A 17,617-nucleotide genomic window follows, 5' to 3' on the forward strand; every position below is an offset into this window, starting at 1 on the left:
CCGAGGGTCAGGTTTTTGTCCTTAGAATAAATTTTTAAGGTTTCCTCCTGCTCGGTGATAGGCTCGAACGGAGGGTCAGATGTAGAACAATACCAATATGCACAAGCAAACATCATTTCTATTATTAACAAAACATATACAAGACTCCTCACCTAACTTCATGCTCGATGTACTGCTTATCAGTGATAGTACTTTTTTAGATTATGGACGTTCCACGGTCGGGGCAATGGTCTCTTGTTTAGGTCTCCCAAGTAGTAAGCCCCGGTGCCGGCCACCGCGGTCACCCTGTATGGCCCTTCCCATGTTTGCTCCAATTTCCCGGCATTAGTATCTCGCATGTTCCCCACGGCTCTTTTAAGAACCAGATCTCCGACTATAAACTCCCTCATTCTTACGTCTCGGTTGTATCTCTGGGCGAGCTTCTGTTGATATTCTGCGAGCCGTATGGTCACCATTTCACGGCATTCTTCCAACTTGTCCAAGCATCCCACCATCATTTCGTCGTTTTGGGTAGGATCGAATCCCACGACTCATGCACTACACAGGCTCACCTTGGTCAGTATAATGGCTTTTGCTCCGTACATGAGAAAGAATGGGGTCTCCCCAATGGACCTTCTGGGAGTTGTCCGGTAAGCCCACAAGACTTTGGGCAGCTCTTCGGCCCAGTTCCCTTTCGCACCCTTCAGCCTTTTCTTCAACCCATCCATAATTACTTTATTTACAGCCTCAGCCTGACCATTACTCTAGGGATAAGCTAGAGTTAAGTACCTGTTTTTTATACTGAGTTCACCACAGAATTCTCGAAAGGCCTGGCTATCAAATTGCAGCCCATTGTCTGATATGAGAGAGTTTGGCACCCCAAACCTTGTTATTATATTCTTCCACACGAATTTCTTCACATCAACGTCGTATGTTGGCCAAAGCTTCCGCCTCCGCCCATTTGGTGAAATAGTCGACAGCCACTAGCACGAATCTACGATTACCTGTCACCCAGGGGAATGGGCCGATGATATCTAGCTGCCACTATGCAAAAGGCCAGGGACTGCTAATCGGGTTCAAATGACTGGCAGGTTGATGGATTAGAGGGGCATGCTTCTGACACTGTTCGCATTTAAGCACATACTCGACGGCATCCTTCTGCATTTGAGGCCACCAAAACCCTTGAGTCATTGCCCGGTGTGCAATGAACGTCCCCCCACATGGCTGCCGCACACCCCATCATGTAGTTCTGCTAAAAGCTCGCCCACCTTCTGTGGGTGTAAGCACAAGAGGTACGGTCCTCCGAAGGACCTTCGATACAAAGTCTGGTCTTCTGACAACCAATACCGAGGAGCCATTTTACGTATCTTACTGCCCTCATTTTCATCACCCGGGAGTCGGTCCTCTGCCAAGAAGTAAATGATGAGGTCCATCCAGCACGGCCCAAAGGTTATGACGGCTGTGACATCGATCTCCGCAGTTCCCGAACCATTCGACACCTTGACGCTGGGCTTCGAAACAAGCTCAACCTTAATTAGCCGGGGTATCTCTTCGGCTACTGACGATGCCAGCGTGGCGAGGGAATCGGCGTGTCTGTTTTGCGTCTGAGCCACTTGGAATACCATTAACATGCTGAAGTTGGTTATAGCCTGTTTCACCTGTTCCAGGTACGCTTTCATCCGGGAATCTCGGGCTTCAAAACTGCCTTGCACCTGATTAACCACTAGATGTGAATCTGAGTATACCTCCACCTCCTAAGCACCTATGCTCGAAACTGTCCTCAGCCCAGCCAGAAAAGCTTCGTATTCTGCCTCGTTGTTGGACGCCTTAAAACCCAACCTAAACGAGTGTTCCAACCGTATTCCTTCTAAGGAGATTATGACGACCCCCACACCAGCCCCCGTGCAGTTTGACGCACCGTCCACAAATACCTTCCATGGGCGAACCTTTAGATGGTAACCTATCTCCCCATTCCCCTTCAACTAAAACTCGGCGATGAAATCCGCAAGGACTTGGCCTTTCACTGAGCTTTGGGGTTTGTACTGTATGTCAAAAGAACCAAGTCGAGTCCCCTATTTTGCTATTCGACCCATGAAGTCTGACCTTTTCAATAGTGACTGTAAGGGATACTCAGTCAAGACGTATACCGTATGAGCCTGAAAGTAGTGTGGCAGCTTCCTGGTGGCGTGTATTAGGGCCAACACAAGCTTTTCCAGGGGTAGGTATCTCGTCTCGGCATCAACTAGAGTCTTGCTGATGTAGTACACAGGTTGTTGGATTCCTTTGTCCCTCAGTAGCATAGCACTTACGGCGTGCTCAGATATTGCCAGGTACATGAACAAATTCTCACCCGGTTCTGGTGCCGTAAGCATGGGTGCACGCGCCAAATAATCCTTCAAATCCACAAAGGCTTTGTCGCATTCTTCACTCCAGCGAAATCCAGTCCATTTCTTCAACAGTTGGTAGAACGGTCAGCAGTGATCCGCGAATTTGGAGATGAACCAGTTAAGGGCGACTAGCATCCCGGTTAACACTTGCACTTCTTTCGGCTACTCGGTGGCTTCAGCCTTGTTACCGCTTCAATTTGGTCGGGGTTGACCTCAATTCCCCGGTTGGTGATTAGATACCTCAGGAATTTTCCCGCCCCTACACCGAATGCGCACTTCTCTGCATTGAGACACAACTTGTGCCACTGAAGAACCCCAAATACTTCCTGAAGATCCTCCATATGCTGGGCTACCTGTTTGCTCTTTACCACCATGTCGTCGATGTACACTTCAATCGTACGCCCTATCTTGTCTCGGAACATTCTCGTCATCATCCATTGGTATGTGGCCCCGGCGTTCTTTAGCCCGAAGGGCATCATCGTGTAGTGGTAATTGGCCTCCGAGGAGATGAATGTTGTTTTCTCTTGATCCTCGGGCGCCAAGGCGATCTGGTGATACCCCTGAAAAGCGTCAAGAAAGCTCATCCTCGGGTGCCCATACGTGGCGTCCACCAGCTGATCAATTTTTGGCACGGGGAAAGGATCTTTTGGGCACGCCCAGTTTAGGTTGGTGAAGTCCACTCAAACCCTCCAATTGCCGTTCTTCTTTTTCACGACCACGGTGTTAGCCAGCCAATCCAAGAAGAAGATTTCCCTTATCACCCTAGCATCCTTCAGTCTTCGGACTTCCTCTTTCACCGCCTCTACGTGCTCCCAGGATGATCTCCTCGGCCTCTGCTTCTTAGGAGTGAACAAGGGGTCGACTCTAAGTTTATGGACGATAAACTCGGGATCTACCCCTGGCACTTCATATGGGCTCCATCCAAACACATCCACATTCTGTATTAGGAGCAACAACATTTCTACCCTTTCCTAATCATCCATGCTTTCTTTGATTTGGAAGTACTTATCTACATCCGGCAATACCTTCACCTTGACCATCTTCTCGACGCACGTGTCCCCCTTCTACTCTTGCGAATTATGTAATTGCTATAAAGGAATTCTCGATGATAGGCAACTATGCTCGACCTTCTCTTTCTGGTCAGTTTGCTCTTTCTTGCAATTGACTAGGCGACCAAGCATTGCCTAGCCGCCCACTGGCTTCCCTGTACCACAATGATACCATGATCGATAGGAAACTTCACTTTCATGTGCAGAGTGGACGGGACAGCCCCCATTACGTGGATCCATGGCCTTTCTAGTATTGCCGTGTATGAAGAGAACGAAGCAACTACTATGAACTTTACCACCACCTCCTTGCCTCCCATATTCATGGGCAGAGAGATCTGCCCCTCAGGAACCACCACTTTACCGTCGAACCCAACCAACGGCGTACTATACTTCAAGAGATCCTCATTCTTCAACCCGAGTCCCCTGAATAGGTCTGGGTACATAACCTCAGCGCCACTTCCCTGGTTTATCATTATTCTTTTCATAACGAAACCTCCTACGAGAATTCACTATTATCACAACAAGCGGTTACAATAAAAGAATCACAGTACCTATACCAACCTACAGTTGAACCCTTACCCTAAAACTCAATTGGACTTGTTTAGTAGTGACAATGTCTCATTTCAATGCACGGCTTCCAGTACGTGACTAACCAATTTGATGCGTGAATACTAGTACGCGGCTTACACACCAACTTGAGAAGGACGTTGGCTACAATTCTTCAGTTCATCTACACGATGAAGATCATGAAGCTCCTTGGTTACAAAACTCTAAGGTGTACAAACACAACAGCTTCTTAAAGAGAAAGATGAACTAGGGCATATGTCTTCAGTTCACAATGTGCTTGTGAAAAAATTTTGCATTGAGGTGCATTAGCTGTGACGGCCCATAAAAAAATCCTTATATATGTTTAGGGTTGTGAGAAAAGAAAGCCTAAACATCTATTCACGGATTTGAGTGAAATTAGATCTGAAAAACTAATTTTCATAAATCTCGATAGATACGATATCTATCGAGCAGCTGTCGAGCATTAGGCTTAAATAGCCTTTTAAACCTCAATAGGCACTAGTTGTCGAACTTTAAAATCCGGCACTTCTTCATTCGATTCTTGGACAGACTTGCATGGCTTTAACACTTGAACTTGAAACCTTGTTCCTTGAAGCATTAAACACATTCTAGATCTACCAAATTACAAGTAAAATACATTTTGTCAAAAGATTAGCCAATTCTATATTGACATATGTTCCTAACATGATTCACATATGTCCAAACAATAACCTTACTAGACATGCAAGACATATTAGAGGTATCTTGGTGTGGATGGAGGATGTTCCTCCATATCTGTCTTTTATTCTGTTTGCTGATCATTGCTACTCTCTTTTTTGTTTTTTCTATTGCTGGATCTCTTGTGATTACTCTTTACAAGGGACCAACCCTATTTGGATCAAATTTATAGTTGCACCAATCATATTTCTTAGGGACAAGTTGGACTTTAGGTTGCATCCATCTTATTAGTCATTGCCTTTGTTGGTCTAGTTGGATTGTCTTACAAGAACCACTCTGAAAGAAATACCCAACTTGGCTCTCGATTGCCTCGTATGCTTACCTATGTAGCACGGATACCAACATGATACATAGTGCGACATGATACGTAATACGGTGACATAGTATTTCTTGAAAAATTAGAATACGATACATCAAAGATATGACAATTAATTAATATTTATTTTTAGGTATATATATTTTACATTTGGAATAAGTTATGTTTATTTTGGATTCAAAAAGTATGTAACAATAATGAAATGTTTGGAAATATGTCTAAAATAATTTAAATGCAATAAAATATTGTTTAAAGTACGAGCAAAATAGTTCAAATAAACTAGATACCCCATAAAATAGTTCAAATAAACAACATTCAACATAAAAATAGAACAACTGAATTGAAAAAAAAAAAAAAGATTTTTTCTTCTTGAGTGAGTACTTGACACGTTTCTATTTGTATCGGCTACATGCCCAACAACAATACGTTGGTAATTTTGCCATGTCAGTGCTTCCCAAATGATTACTTCTTAAGTATTCTTTAGTATATGGTAATAGTAGCAGTCTTTGAGAGAAACTCCCAAGCCAGGATAGTTAACTCCACTTATTAACTCCTTACTATTTTCTATATATTTCGTAAGTCTAACTGATGTCATGATTATCTGTCATTTGTATAGCCTAATAGGCAATAGCCTTATTGATCAACCAAGCACATGTTTCAGTATTTTGATAATAGGTGCAATCCTAGCATGTTTCGTGACTATCATGACAATTTATGGATATTACTTTTTTTACAATAAATTTCATAATTGCTGAAGTGATGTTAGTGCATGAGTCCATGAGTCTCAGTTATGTTTATCACTCACAGTCAACCACTACTTCATCAAATATAAAATTTGTTGTAAAACAAATTGTGCCTGTCGCATTACTGTGACAATTTAGAGTTTGATTTTTCATTATCAGGGTAAAGCTTGATGGTATGATAGAGCAGATTGGTGGTTGCGGGATTTATGGCTTTTTCAATGACATATGCAACACAAATATATGTAATTGACAAGGCAGGGCCGGTGTTTGTTTCAATGTATCTATCTCAACAAATCTTGCTTCTTGTTATAATAAAAGCCATTGCTTTAGGTGAAGAATTCTACTTGGGAGGGTATGTCTCATCATTCTAGCTACAAATTAATTGAATTTTAGTATGTTATAGTTAGCTAATCAACTGGTACAGAGATCTTGTTTCGAAACCGTTTACACCAAAAATCAATGTTAGTCTTAACCTGGTGATAAAAACAATTATTATGAAGTAGACGTCATAGGTTAAAATCTTCTCTATAAAAGAAAAAATAATAGTAATTTTTTTTTCCCCTTGAACTTTTCCCTATCAAAAGTTTTATTATCTAAATTTTCTTACACAGTGTTCATTATTTTTTACAAACATTATCCATATTTTTTATGTCCATGCTTAACACATGAAATATTTTGGATTCAAAAAGTATGTAACTGACGGAAATTTTAAACCCCTTAACACACAACCAGATTGAGTAGCCTAGTTAATTAGCCAAGTTGTTACTTAGTCAAATTAAGCAATTCTAGGTTAAAAAAATCAAACAATCATATCAAGAAAATATAGCTGTGGAATAATAAATAACACATGATATGATCACCCAGGAAAACCAAACCGGTAAAAAACCTGGGGAGGATTTTACCCACCGATCCTTAAGGCAAAACTGAATTCACTATGAAAAAATCGAAGTTCATACAAAAGGACTTACAAGCTCCCCGCTCGACTTCCTAATGCTACCTACTAGTAGAACTTACTGACACGACCTCGTGCAAGCTCCGAATCCACGGACTCCTTCTTTCTTGAATTCTTCAATCAGCTACAAGCACCCATGCTTGATATTCTTTAGTCTTCAATGGTAGCAACCAAGTTGATCATCAAGATGTTGAAGTAATCACAATCTTGAAAACCCTAAGTTTTGTGTAAAGGAAAGCTTCTCTAGATCTCACAAGAGATTTACACAAAACAGCAATGTATGAGCAACAATACAACTAGAGCAACTCTCAAAACGTGGCTAGGGTTTTGCCTTATATACCTAGGACAAAAACATAAAACCCTAAACATTTTAATGAGTTAGGGCTGAGTTGGAAAACTACAGAAAAACGCAATCTGATCGATTTTCGATCGATCGAATCTATTCTTCTATCGATCGAGTCAGACCGAAATGCCCCAATGCATCTACAGTCTCTCGATTCCAACTTTACAATAATTAAACAACTTTGAGCACACTTTAACAAGACTAAACATATTGTTTTGATCATGGTTTGTCAATATTACAAATTAGAGTTTTAAATACATAAATTCCTAAACCTTTAGAACTTAACAGTAACAATAATGAAATGTTTGGAAATATGTCTAAAATAATTTAAAGGCAATAAAATATTGTTTAAAGTACGAGCAAAATAGTTCAAATAAACTAGACACCCCATAAAATAGTTCAAATAAACAACATTCAACATAAAAATAGAACAACTGAATTGAAAAAAAAAAAGATTTTTTCTTCTTGAGCGCGTACTTGACACATTTCTATTTGTATCGGCTACATGCCCAACACCAATACGTTGGTAATTTTGCCATGTTAGTGCTTCCCAAATGATTACTTCTTAATTATTCTTTAGTATATGGTAATAGTAGCAGTCTTTGAGAGAAACTCCCAAGCCAGGATAGTTAACTCCACTTATTAACTCCTTACTATTTTCTATATGTTTCGTAAGTCTAACTGATATCATGATTATCTGTCATTTGTATAGCCTAATAGGCAATAGCCTTATTGATCAACCAAGTACATGTTTCAGTATTTTGATAATAGGTGCAATCTTAGCATGTTTCGTGACTATCATGACAATTTATGGATATTACTTTTTTTACAACAAATTTCATAATTGCTGAAGTGATGTTAGTGCATGAGTCCATGAGTCTCAGTTATGTTTATCACTCACAGTCAACCACTACTTCATCAAATATAAAATTTGTTGTAAAACAAATTGTACTTGTCGCATTACTGTGACAATTTAGAGTTTGATTTTTCATTATCAGAGTAAAGCCTGATGGTATGATAGAGCAGATTGCTGGCTGCAGAATTTATGGCTTTTTCAATGACATATGCAACACAAATATATGTAATTGACAAGGCAGGGCCGGTGTTTGTTTCAATGTATCTATCTCAACAAATCTTGCTTCTTGTTATAATAAAAGCCATTGCTTTAGGTGAAGAATTCTACTTGGGAGGGTATGTCTCATCATTCTAGCTACAAATTAATTGAATTTTAGTATATTATAGTTAGCTAATCAATTGCTACAGAGATCTAGGTTTGAAACCGTTTACACCAAAAATCAATGGTAGTCTTAACCTGGTGATAAAAACAATTATTATGAAGTAGACGTCATAGGTTAAAATCTTCCCTATAAAAGAAAAACTAATAATAATTTTTTTTTCCCTTGAACTTTTCCCTGTCAAAAGTTTTATTATCTAAATTTTCTTACACAGTGTTCATTATTTTTTACAAACATTATCCATATTTTTTATGTCCACGCTTAACACATGAAATATGTGATGCATACAGCTGATAGATGTTAATGAGTGTACTGTAATTTGTTCCCTTTTTAGAGTTACGTACTAAAGGCTCGGGCGAAGTTAGGTAACTTGACAGTAAATATATATTTAAAAAAAAAAAAAAAAAAAAAAATCTAGGTAACCTCCCTGGATCCATGTCAATATTGTTTGTTAGAATTTCTTTTTCTTTGTTCTTATGTGCAGGATTATATTATACCTTGTTGTGTGGGGAAAAAGGGAAGAGAGAAAGTTAGATGAAGAAAAGCGCAAGGAAGAAAGTTCAAACAATATCTCAATCATCCAACCACTAGCAATTAATTTTGTCCAGCCACTAGCTTTTCATATTGCTTCAGCTGTCCGTCATATGCGCGGGCCGAAAATGTTGGAGATCTAGACTACAATAATTGAGAAAGACAATGGTGTAATGGCCTGTTGGGAACTAGAGTTTGGGTTGTGATAGTTCCCTCACATGAATCCGTTGAATGATTGTCGATGACAAAAAGGTATAGCCCAAAAAGGACATTTGAAGATGACTATATTACTGAAGAATATGAAGATATATATATTGTGCTGATACTCATTTTGCTACACTTTTTTTCTTTTTTGAGTAATGAAGGGTCATTCTTAAGACGCTCAACCGCATCCATATTTACTTTCCAATCAGCTACAGACTATCAGTAGCAGGTAGCCATTACTAGCTTCGTTATCGTGTTTACGGTGCCAAGAGAAGTAGACACGAGTCCCATTTTTTATCTCAAGAATTACAGATTTGCATGCCAAAACTTGCTTCTCATTGCAGTTTGGTAAAACTGCACGAAAATGAGGCTTAACTTAGCAATGTCTTCAGGGGTGTTTGGTTCGCCGTAATGTTAATGTTACATTACACAGTAATATTACATTATTGTAATCTTACATTAATATAATCTCAATACAAGAATACAACATTATATTGTTTAGAAAGATAATATGATATATTTTGTAATTTTAAATTATGGTAATATTTAAAAAAAAAAAACCAAAAATCATAATGTTATATCATTGCAATGTGTATCACAAATCATAATGTTACATCATTGCAATATGTATCACATTAAGGGCACATTACAGTGAACCAAACGCCCCCTTAACGTTACAATCATCATCAATAAATTTTGTATTAGTGCAGAAAGGTTAGTTAAGGGTTGCTGATTGCTGAGTACATCTGTCATTTTATACTTCACATTTTATACTTACAGGCCACACCAAAATAAATTAAAAACCATATAGAAAATGGATTTATTAATTTATTAGCATTTGACAAAAATGTTCTAGACAAAAATGAGAACAGAAGCTTGCTAAACGTCATAGGCATGAACATGAACAAAAAAAAAAAAAACAATATTGAGTTTGTTTTCAACAAACCAGGATTCAAATATCACTCTCATGTACATAGGGTTGCCCCTGCCCTTTTTATTCAGCCAAAAAAAAAAGCCAAGACAAGAATAAGATATCTGGATTGGTGTACAGTGGTTCTGGCCAAGTTGATATCATTCTAAAAGCAATAAGTCTGGCTCACAACAAAATTTCACCAACTGTGGAGGTTGCAAGTCGGCCGTTGTTATTGATAAAATATTGCAAGAATTGTCAGCGTGTAACATTACTTATCTAGAAAAATTCATGAAAGACACCATTTTTGACAAGTGCTGACAAGGAATTGTTTTTTTTTTTTTTTTTGAGAACCCGACAAGGAATTGTTAACCTTGAACTAATTTACAAAGGGTCCGACTAGGGCATTCGTTTAGAAAAAAATTCCAATGCAGTCCAGCTACTTTTATGAACAGTGAAGCGAAATTTATTCCAAAAATCTATATTTTTATCAACTTTTGCTCCGTGACACTAAATTGATAACGTTCGAAATAAACTAATCCTTAATGTAACAAGAAAAACGTGATGTAAAGAAGGATCCCAGTAGCTTCCACTTTTATTTAAAACAAAATACACTAAAACTTCCATAAATCCCCATTACGAAACCAGCAATTAAACTGCACAACTGTATGTTGTCCAGAAAATAGTGGCTACATCAATCTACCCATACATTTTCGTAGAAAACACAGGAAACAGAACAAAATGAAAAAGCATTTTTTTTTCAAGAGAATCAATGAAACTGCAGTTATGTAGTACTATCAAGAGTTAACTTTCCTGCAGTTCTTTCTAATCTCTCCCCTTGAACCTGTTAATGGAGAAATATTTCCCATCTTAACCATGGACTTGGCGAATTGCTCAAAGAAAAGTTGGCTGTTCTCTGCGTATTTCTTTACCAATTCCCTTGATCCTTCATTCTTGGTTAAAAGAACTTGATCAGAGTTCAGAAGGCCTTTTGAAGCCAATATGTTTTTGTAGTAGTAGTTATCAAACTTTGTTGGGCTGACATAGTCCAAGAAAAACAGGTTCTGATCACCGCCGGATTTTAGGCATCGGGTTTTCAATTGGGCCGCATAAGATTGATCAAGTGTGTAGTCAGGCTGTCCATTTCCTGACTGGTTGTACAGTCTTTGCCTGAAGCTGGTGCACCGGGCATTTCCAATTGTATGGCTCCCTGTATAACAAAATTTAGTTCACACACAAACATTCAGGTTATGATATTGGAGAATGTGTGAGTTTGAGGATGTATTTAACTATTTCTCTTTACAAATAAGAATAGTACACAATAAAGTAGTATGTAGTATAGACATATATTAAAGTCAATAATAATCTGTCATCTTCGTACCTCAGTAGATTATGAAAAATATCATGTCGGTAACATTATTGTTCTAATTTTGTCCAATCAATGTTTAGAGCAATCTCATTTGATGACACAAAAGAGAGCATGTGTTAAAGATAAAGGGCACTATCTGTAAGGCATAAGCAAGTGCATTAGAGTCTTTACCAGATAGGGCAACAAGATCAACAATATCAAGCCCTTGTCGCTTGAACTTAGTGAGGATGGTCTGGAATGTGTTGTTTGGAGCAGGAATATTGTTGTTAGAACCACTCAAGCTTGCACTTCTCGAGTCTCTTCTGCCTAATAGTACCTCCCAGCCGGGCCCACCTCTCTGTGTGCATCCAAAACATGATCAGAATTGAGTATTGGCTATGTAAGAGTAATTTGGTCGTGCCTAATTAATACAATGCACTAAAAATGTTAGTAATACTTACCAGAACAGTGGATTCTCTTGTAGCTATGGCCAAAAGGTCAGCACAAGATACTGTACGAGGGCACTCTTTCTCCAATGCAGATTTGATCTCATCAAGGACTTCAAAACCTCGAGCTGAATTCCTGTTAGGATTTGCCCTCTTCTCACTGACTATGGTTCCACTGCTGTCTAACAGTAATGAAGCATCACAACCCTGCAATATAGACAACTTGTGTCAACCGCACTAAGCCATCGTGATACATAATAGAGTTCTGCTTATGAAATTTACAAGCACGGGTAATAATATGTAGTCCTTGTAATTAGTATATTGCAATATAATTGAATTGAATTTATAAAGTTAATGAGAGCTAGTCATTAAAGTGACAAGTTGTAGCAAGCTAGTAGCAAGACCTGGACAAAACAATCATGGAAATGGAGCCTGAGAATTGAAGCTGCCGTGCGGGCTTCTTTGGCCACAGCCTTGGCCAGTACGGACCTCACAATCTCTTGAGCTTTTGGGCAAGAGTGGTCATAAAACTGTGGGTAAAGGTGACCACCTTTGGTGTTGCTAGAGAAGCAAAGAGGAGCAAAAGCACAAAGAGAAAGAACCAAGAGAAAACTAGCGAGCTGAGACATTATTGTCTCTCTTTTTTGTCTTACACAAGGTTCTAGACCAAGACTACTATAAAACACTTGCAGAGAAATTACAAAACTTGATATGATGAGAGGTGGATGGCTTTTGAGTATTTATAGGGAAAACTTTTTAGACAACATTAGACGAAGTTATTAGGTTCTAAATACTTAGGATTTTATGTATTTAGAAATCTAATGTGTATTGTTGGCAAACCATGATCAAAACAGGTTGTTAGTCTTGTTTAGACTTACTCAAAGTGTGGGCATTTTATGTAAAGTTGGAATCGAGTGGCTGTAGAAGTATTAGTGACTTTCAGCCTGGCTCGATCGATCAAAGGATAGACTCGATTGATCGAAAATCGGCCAGAATGTTTTTTCTGCAGAATTTCCAACTCAGCTCAAGCCCATTAAGGATTAGGGTTTCAAATCTAATCTCCCACTATATAAAGGAAACCCTAGCCACATTTTTAGAGTAGCTCTGGATGCTCTTGTTGCTTATATTTGCGGTTTGTGTGAATCTCTTGTGAGATCCTTGAGGAGCTTTTCTTCACATAAAATTAGGGTTTTTAAGGTAGAGATTACTTCAACATCTTGATGATCAACTCAGTTGCTGCCATTGGAGCTTAAAAAATAATAAGCGTGGGTGCTTGTATCTTGTGGAGAATCCAAGAAAGAAGGAGTTCGTAGATTCGGAGCTCGCATGTGGTCGTGTCAGTAAGTTCTACTGGTGGGTAGCATTAGAAAGTCAAGCGGGGAGCTTGTAAGTCTTTTTGTATAAACTTTGATTCTTTCAAGATAGTGGATTCGAGTTTATTTTGAGAATAGCTAGGTTAAATCCTCCCTAGGTTTTTACCGTGTGGTTTCTTGGGTCATCATATCTTGTGTTATTTATTTTTCCGCTGCTTTATATTCTTGATATAATTGTTTGATTGTGATAACCTAGATTTGCATAATTTGACTAAGTTAATCACTTGACTAATTAACTAGGTTAATCAGGTTGTTTAAGGGGTCTAAAAACCGTTCAAAAGTCTTAAGAAGAGAGAAGAAAAAAATAGGGAACGGAACAAAAAAGTTGGAGTTGGTACTTAGAGCACTAGTAATGGGGGAGTAAACACCCTCTAGTTGCCATTTTACCATCAAATTCCTTAAAATTGCGCTCCATCCTAGTTGCTAAACCCAAAATATTTTCCCAACCTGCTACAGTGAGGTTGCATATATGGGCAAAATTTGCCAAACAGTACATTTTCTAAAAAAAAGTTAGACGGATGGCATGCATTTAAACTTAATTAGTTAGATTGTTTTTGGAAGCCAATTTTAGCAAACTCGACTTTGGGCTGGAAAACAAACACTATAGTGGTGTTTTTTTTAGTGGCGTTTGTCAAAAACGCCACTATAGGTACCCTATAGTGATGTTTTCTATAAACGCTACTATAGGCACAGTCTAAGTTTGAACACATGCCATCTGTCTAATTTTTTTTGGGAAATGTACTGTTTGGCAAATTTTGCTTGCATATATGCAACCTCACTATTCACGGGTTGTATAAAAAAATAATACTATTTTATTAACACCTTTTTCTCTCTCCTCTTCTTTGACTTTCCCCTTCTCCTCCCACTCCTCTTCATCTCAGTTCTCCATATCTGTCTCCTCTCTCTCTATTTCTCTATTATTTTTTCCTCATCTCGGTCTCCCTCTCTCCGAATCGGTGATTGGTTCAGTGGTGGTGCTTTGATGGTTGTGGTTGAGGTCGTGGCTCGCCGTGGGTGGGTTTAGATTGGCACAGGTATGATTCAAGTAGGTTCAAATCAACGTGGGCTAGCGTGGGGCCGTTGGTGCTCGTGGGTGGCAGTGGTTTTGCTTGCCATGGGCCGCTACAAGTCTTGGGTTTGACGGTTATGGCAGAAAATGGATCTGAAATGGTTTTTTTTTTTTTTTTTTAATTTAAATTTTTATTATTAATTTGGGTTTGTGGGAATGGATTTTTTTTTTTTTTTTTTTTTTTAAATTTAAATTTTTATTATTAATTTGGGTTTGTCGGAATGGATTTGGTAGTGGTGGATGTTGATGGTGGTAGTGGTGGTGGTAGCGGCGGCGGACTGTTTGGGTTTTAGATTTTGTTTAGGTATTTTGAGTTTCAATTTAGGTATTTTGAGTTTTAGTATGGGTCTTGGGTTTTGTTTGAGTTTGGGTTTGACTTTCGGCAGTGGGTTTTTGGTGGTGATTTGTGGTTGGTGGTGTGGGTGGTTGTGGTGGTTGTTTTGGTGGTTGTTTTGGTTGTTGGTGGTGATTTCAGTTTTGATTAGTGTTGGCGGCGACGACTAAGTTTAGGTGGTTGGCTTGATCTGGTTTGGGTTTGGATTTAGGGATGATGAAAAAGAGAGACAGAGAGAGAAAAGGGACAGTGGAGAGGATAGAGAGAGGGGGCAGTTTTATTTTATTTTATTAGGAATTATATATTATTTTATTGTGACGTGTGTAAAAATAGAAATTGGGATGTTAGGTGAGTTGTAAAATGAGATGGTAAAATAGATAAAGTAGGCTTTTGAAGATGCAAAATAGAACTTTTTTGCATCCTCAACTGCTAATTCTCTAAGAGCATCCACATCAGCTCTTCCATACTCTTGCATAATAGAAAAAGTGGGGAATTTTACACATTTAAGCCACAAAACTTCCCACATCAGTCCTTCTAAAATTGTGTATATTTACACATTTGCTATCATAACCGCTATAGTAACCATGCATATTGTAAGGTTGAATTTAATCAACCATCTTGTTGGCTTTATTCTGTGCCAATTTGCTTGTATTTCAGCACTTAGAAATCTTGTATTTAGGTGGGATTCATGTAAGGGTAGTGAGTGAGAGACTGTGAAGAAAGTGCTCAAGAAAGTGCAAGAATGCAGGGCTTCGCAGCTAGGACTCGCGAGTGACTCGCGATTGGCAAGCCGCCAAATTCAGCACACGAGTGAAGCGTGCGAGAAGTTGAACAGTTGTGCCAGCTGCAGCATTATAGGACAAAAAGTCCAGCCTCGCCGTTTTGTTATCTCGCGGCTTGAACTAGCAGCTCAGCCAAGTCGCAAGGCCAAGCCGCCAACTAAGCCAAGCAGCCAACCAGCTCTGTTTTGAAAAACCTGACTCTTCGAATTTCTATCTTACCCTAGTATAAATACCCCTTAAACCCATGAAATGTAGAGAGCTTCCAAAGAGAATTTTGAGAGAGAAACCCTAGAGAAAAACAAGATTGCCTCATCCACAATCTTCACTAAGAGACTCTTTAAATTCCTCTACTCTCACCCTCTCCATTCACACATCCTTGAGAGGCTCTTGACCAAATCCTTTTTCTCACCATACCCATCTCTGTGAGAAGGTCTTTTGTTGCTAAGGGAAGCAGTTTGGAAGGGACCAATAGTTATTGGTTGATGCTATGGGCTATAGCGGAATCTGATAAGCTAGAGAAGAAAAAGGTTTGGCACAACCTCGTTGGAGCAAGAAGGTTGGAGGGCTTAGGTACTTAGGTAAATTAGGCTTGGAGGGTCAATTGTTGTTCATGTATCCCAACTACATTTTCTAGTGGATTATTGATCGCTTGGAGGGTGGTGGAGAGGTTTTACGCCAAGGGTTTCGGTTTCCTCTTCGATAACACATAGTCGTGTTGTCTTTGTGTTTGCATCTCTCTTCCCTTAATCTTTACCTTTTAATTTCTATTGTGGATGTTATTTTAATTGGTTTAAATTGTTTATCAATTCTGTTATAAGCTTGTTATTATTTTTCGTACATACATTGTTTGATATAAAGCTTGAATTGGTAATTTGTTGTTTAGGGGTCTAAACGTTCATAGTGTTTTCAACGCTATTTGAACTTTCACATATATACACGGTTACTGTAGATGTGCATCCTATTATTTTATTAATTTCACAATTTTGCACATTTTTTTCTCACTCTTCTCCGTGTGCAAAACGAACTCAATCTCATACTTCTCCTGTCCCCATCTTCTTTTTCCTTAGATACACACAAACACACCTACACAAACACATATGCAAAGACAAATCAACACAGAGATACACAAACACACCCACACAGACAAACCAACATAGAGAAAGAGAGATTGGTGTTGGTGTTGGCCACTTGGATCGGTAGGTCGATGCTGGTGGTAGAGATAAGAGTTTGTGGGTTGATGGAAATGGGTCCACATGCTTGTGAATTGGTGTTGGTGGTAGAGATCGGTACTTGTGGGTCAACGGAAATGGGTTTTGATGCTTGTGGATAGGTGCTGGCAGCGGAGATTGGTTCTTGTGGGTCGACGAAGTTAGCGCTTGTGGGTCTGCAGAGATTGGTGCTTGTGGGTTTTGATTTTTGTGGTACTTGTGGTGGAGAGTTGATTTGGCTGTGAGAGAAAGAATAAGAAGAAGAAGAAGCTGCTTGTGGAGGGGAGGTGATCTGACACGTGAAAGGAAGAAGAAGAAGTGGTTGTGAAAGGAAGAAGAAGAAGAGGCAGATGAGGGGGTTTGAGAGAGATAAGGTCAAAGATAAAGATAAAAAGAAAGAGATAAGTACAAAGAAAAGATAAAGAGATAGGAATAAAAGAATAATAATAAAAAATTAAAAAGATATTATTATTTAAATAGAATAAAGTGTAAAATAGATGAACTGATGTGGGTGTTTTAGAAAAATTGTAGTGTAAAATTGAAAAAGTAAGTTCTTAGTGTAAAATAAATGGAAAAATTTGGCCGGACTAATGCAGTAGCTCTAACTAGATAAAAAAAATAAAGAAACGCTGGACTGCTTGGACGCCAGAGTTGGTAGCTTTGCATACTTTGGCTTATTACTAGAAGCTCTTAGCTGATTACAGTGAAGCAACCTTTTGAATAATCATAGCAATAAATCTAGAATTACATCCAATTTCATGACATACTAAAGTTTTAATTGGTTGACTCACGACATACAAAAGTTTTAATTGGTTTTTTTTTGGGGGGGGGGGGGGGGGGGGGTTTTAACTGTATTTCATGACATACTAAAGTTTTAATTGGTTGACTCACGACATACAAAAGTTTTAATTGGTTTTTTTTTGGGGGGGGGGGGGGAGAGTTTTAACTGGCTAACTCTATGTGATCGACACTTTTCCCCCACTATTTTATACATAAATCTACTACTAACCATCCACTACTTCAACATGTTGTGAAATTGTGTGTGTCTGTTGTATTATTATTAAGAGACTAAAGTTATAAAATGATTTGAAACTATTAAGTTCGGTTGATAACTAAATTGATAA

At 38.7% G+C, this 17,617-nt stretch overlaps 3 protein-coding genes across 3 annotated transcripts; all 3 read right to left on the bottom strand.

Annotated features, from left to right (window-relative positions):
* Nucleotides 1-1,166: 1,166 nt before the first annotated feature.
* Nucleotides 1,167-2,797, bottom strand: LOC136065444 (uncharacterized). Its single transcript, XM_065768613.1, has 3 exons — nt 2,555-2,797; nt 2,127-2,429; nt 1,167-1,691 (listed from the first exon to the last, which is right to left on the bottom strand). The coding sequence occupies exons 1-3, from the start codon at nt 2,795-2,797 to the stop codon at nt 1,167-1,169; spliced, it is 1,071 nt and encodes a 356-aa protein (XP_065624685.1).
* A 734-nt stretch (nt 2,798-3,531) lies between these two features.
* On the bottom strand, nt 3,532-3,888 carry LOC136065445 (uncharacterized). The gene has a single exon (XM_065768614.1). The coding sequence runs from the start codon at nt 3,886-3,888 to the stop codon at nt 3,532-3,534; it is 357 nt and encodes a 118-aa protein (XP_065624686.1).
* Nucleotides 3,889-10,502: 6,614 nt separating this feature from the next.
* LOC111994312 (peroxidase 72) lies at nt 10,503-12,371 on the bottom strand. Its single transcript, XM_024026172.2, has 4 exons — nt 12,132-12,371; nt 11,743-11,934; nt 11,474-11,639; nt 10,503-11,143 (listed from the first exon to the last, which is right to left on the bottom strand). The coding sequence occupies exons 1-4, from the start codon at nt 12,354-12,356 to the stop codon at nt 10,731-10,733; spliced, it is 996 nt and encodes a 331-aa protein (XP_023881940.1). The 5' UTR covers nt 12,357-12,371; the 3' UTR covers nt 10,503-10,730.
* Between the last annotated feature and the right edge of the window lie 5,246 nt (nt 12,372-17,617).

The sequence above is a fragment of the Quercus suber genome, unplaced genomic scaffold, assembly GCF_002906115.3.
Source record: "Quercus suber isolate HL8 unplaced genomic scaffold, Cork oak 2.0 scaffold_973, whole genome shotgun sequence".
In the NCBI taxonomy this organism is placed as follows: Eukaryota; Viridiplantae; Streptophyta; class Magnoliopsida; order Fagales; family Fagaceae; genus Quercus; species Quercus suber.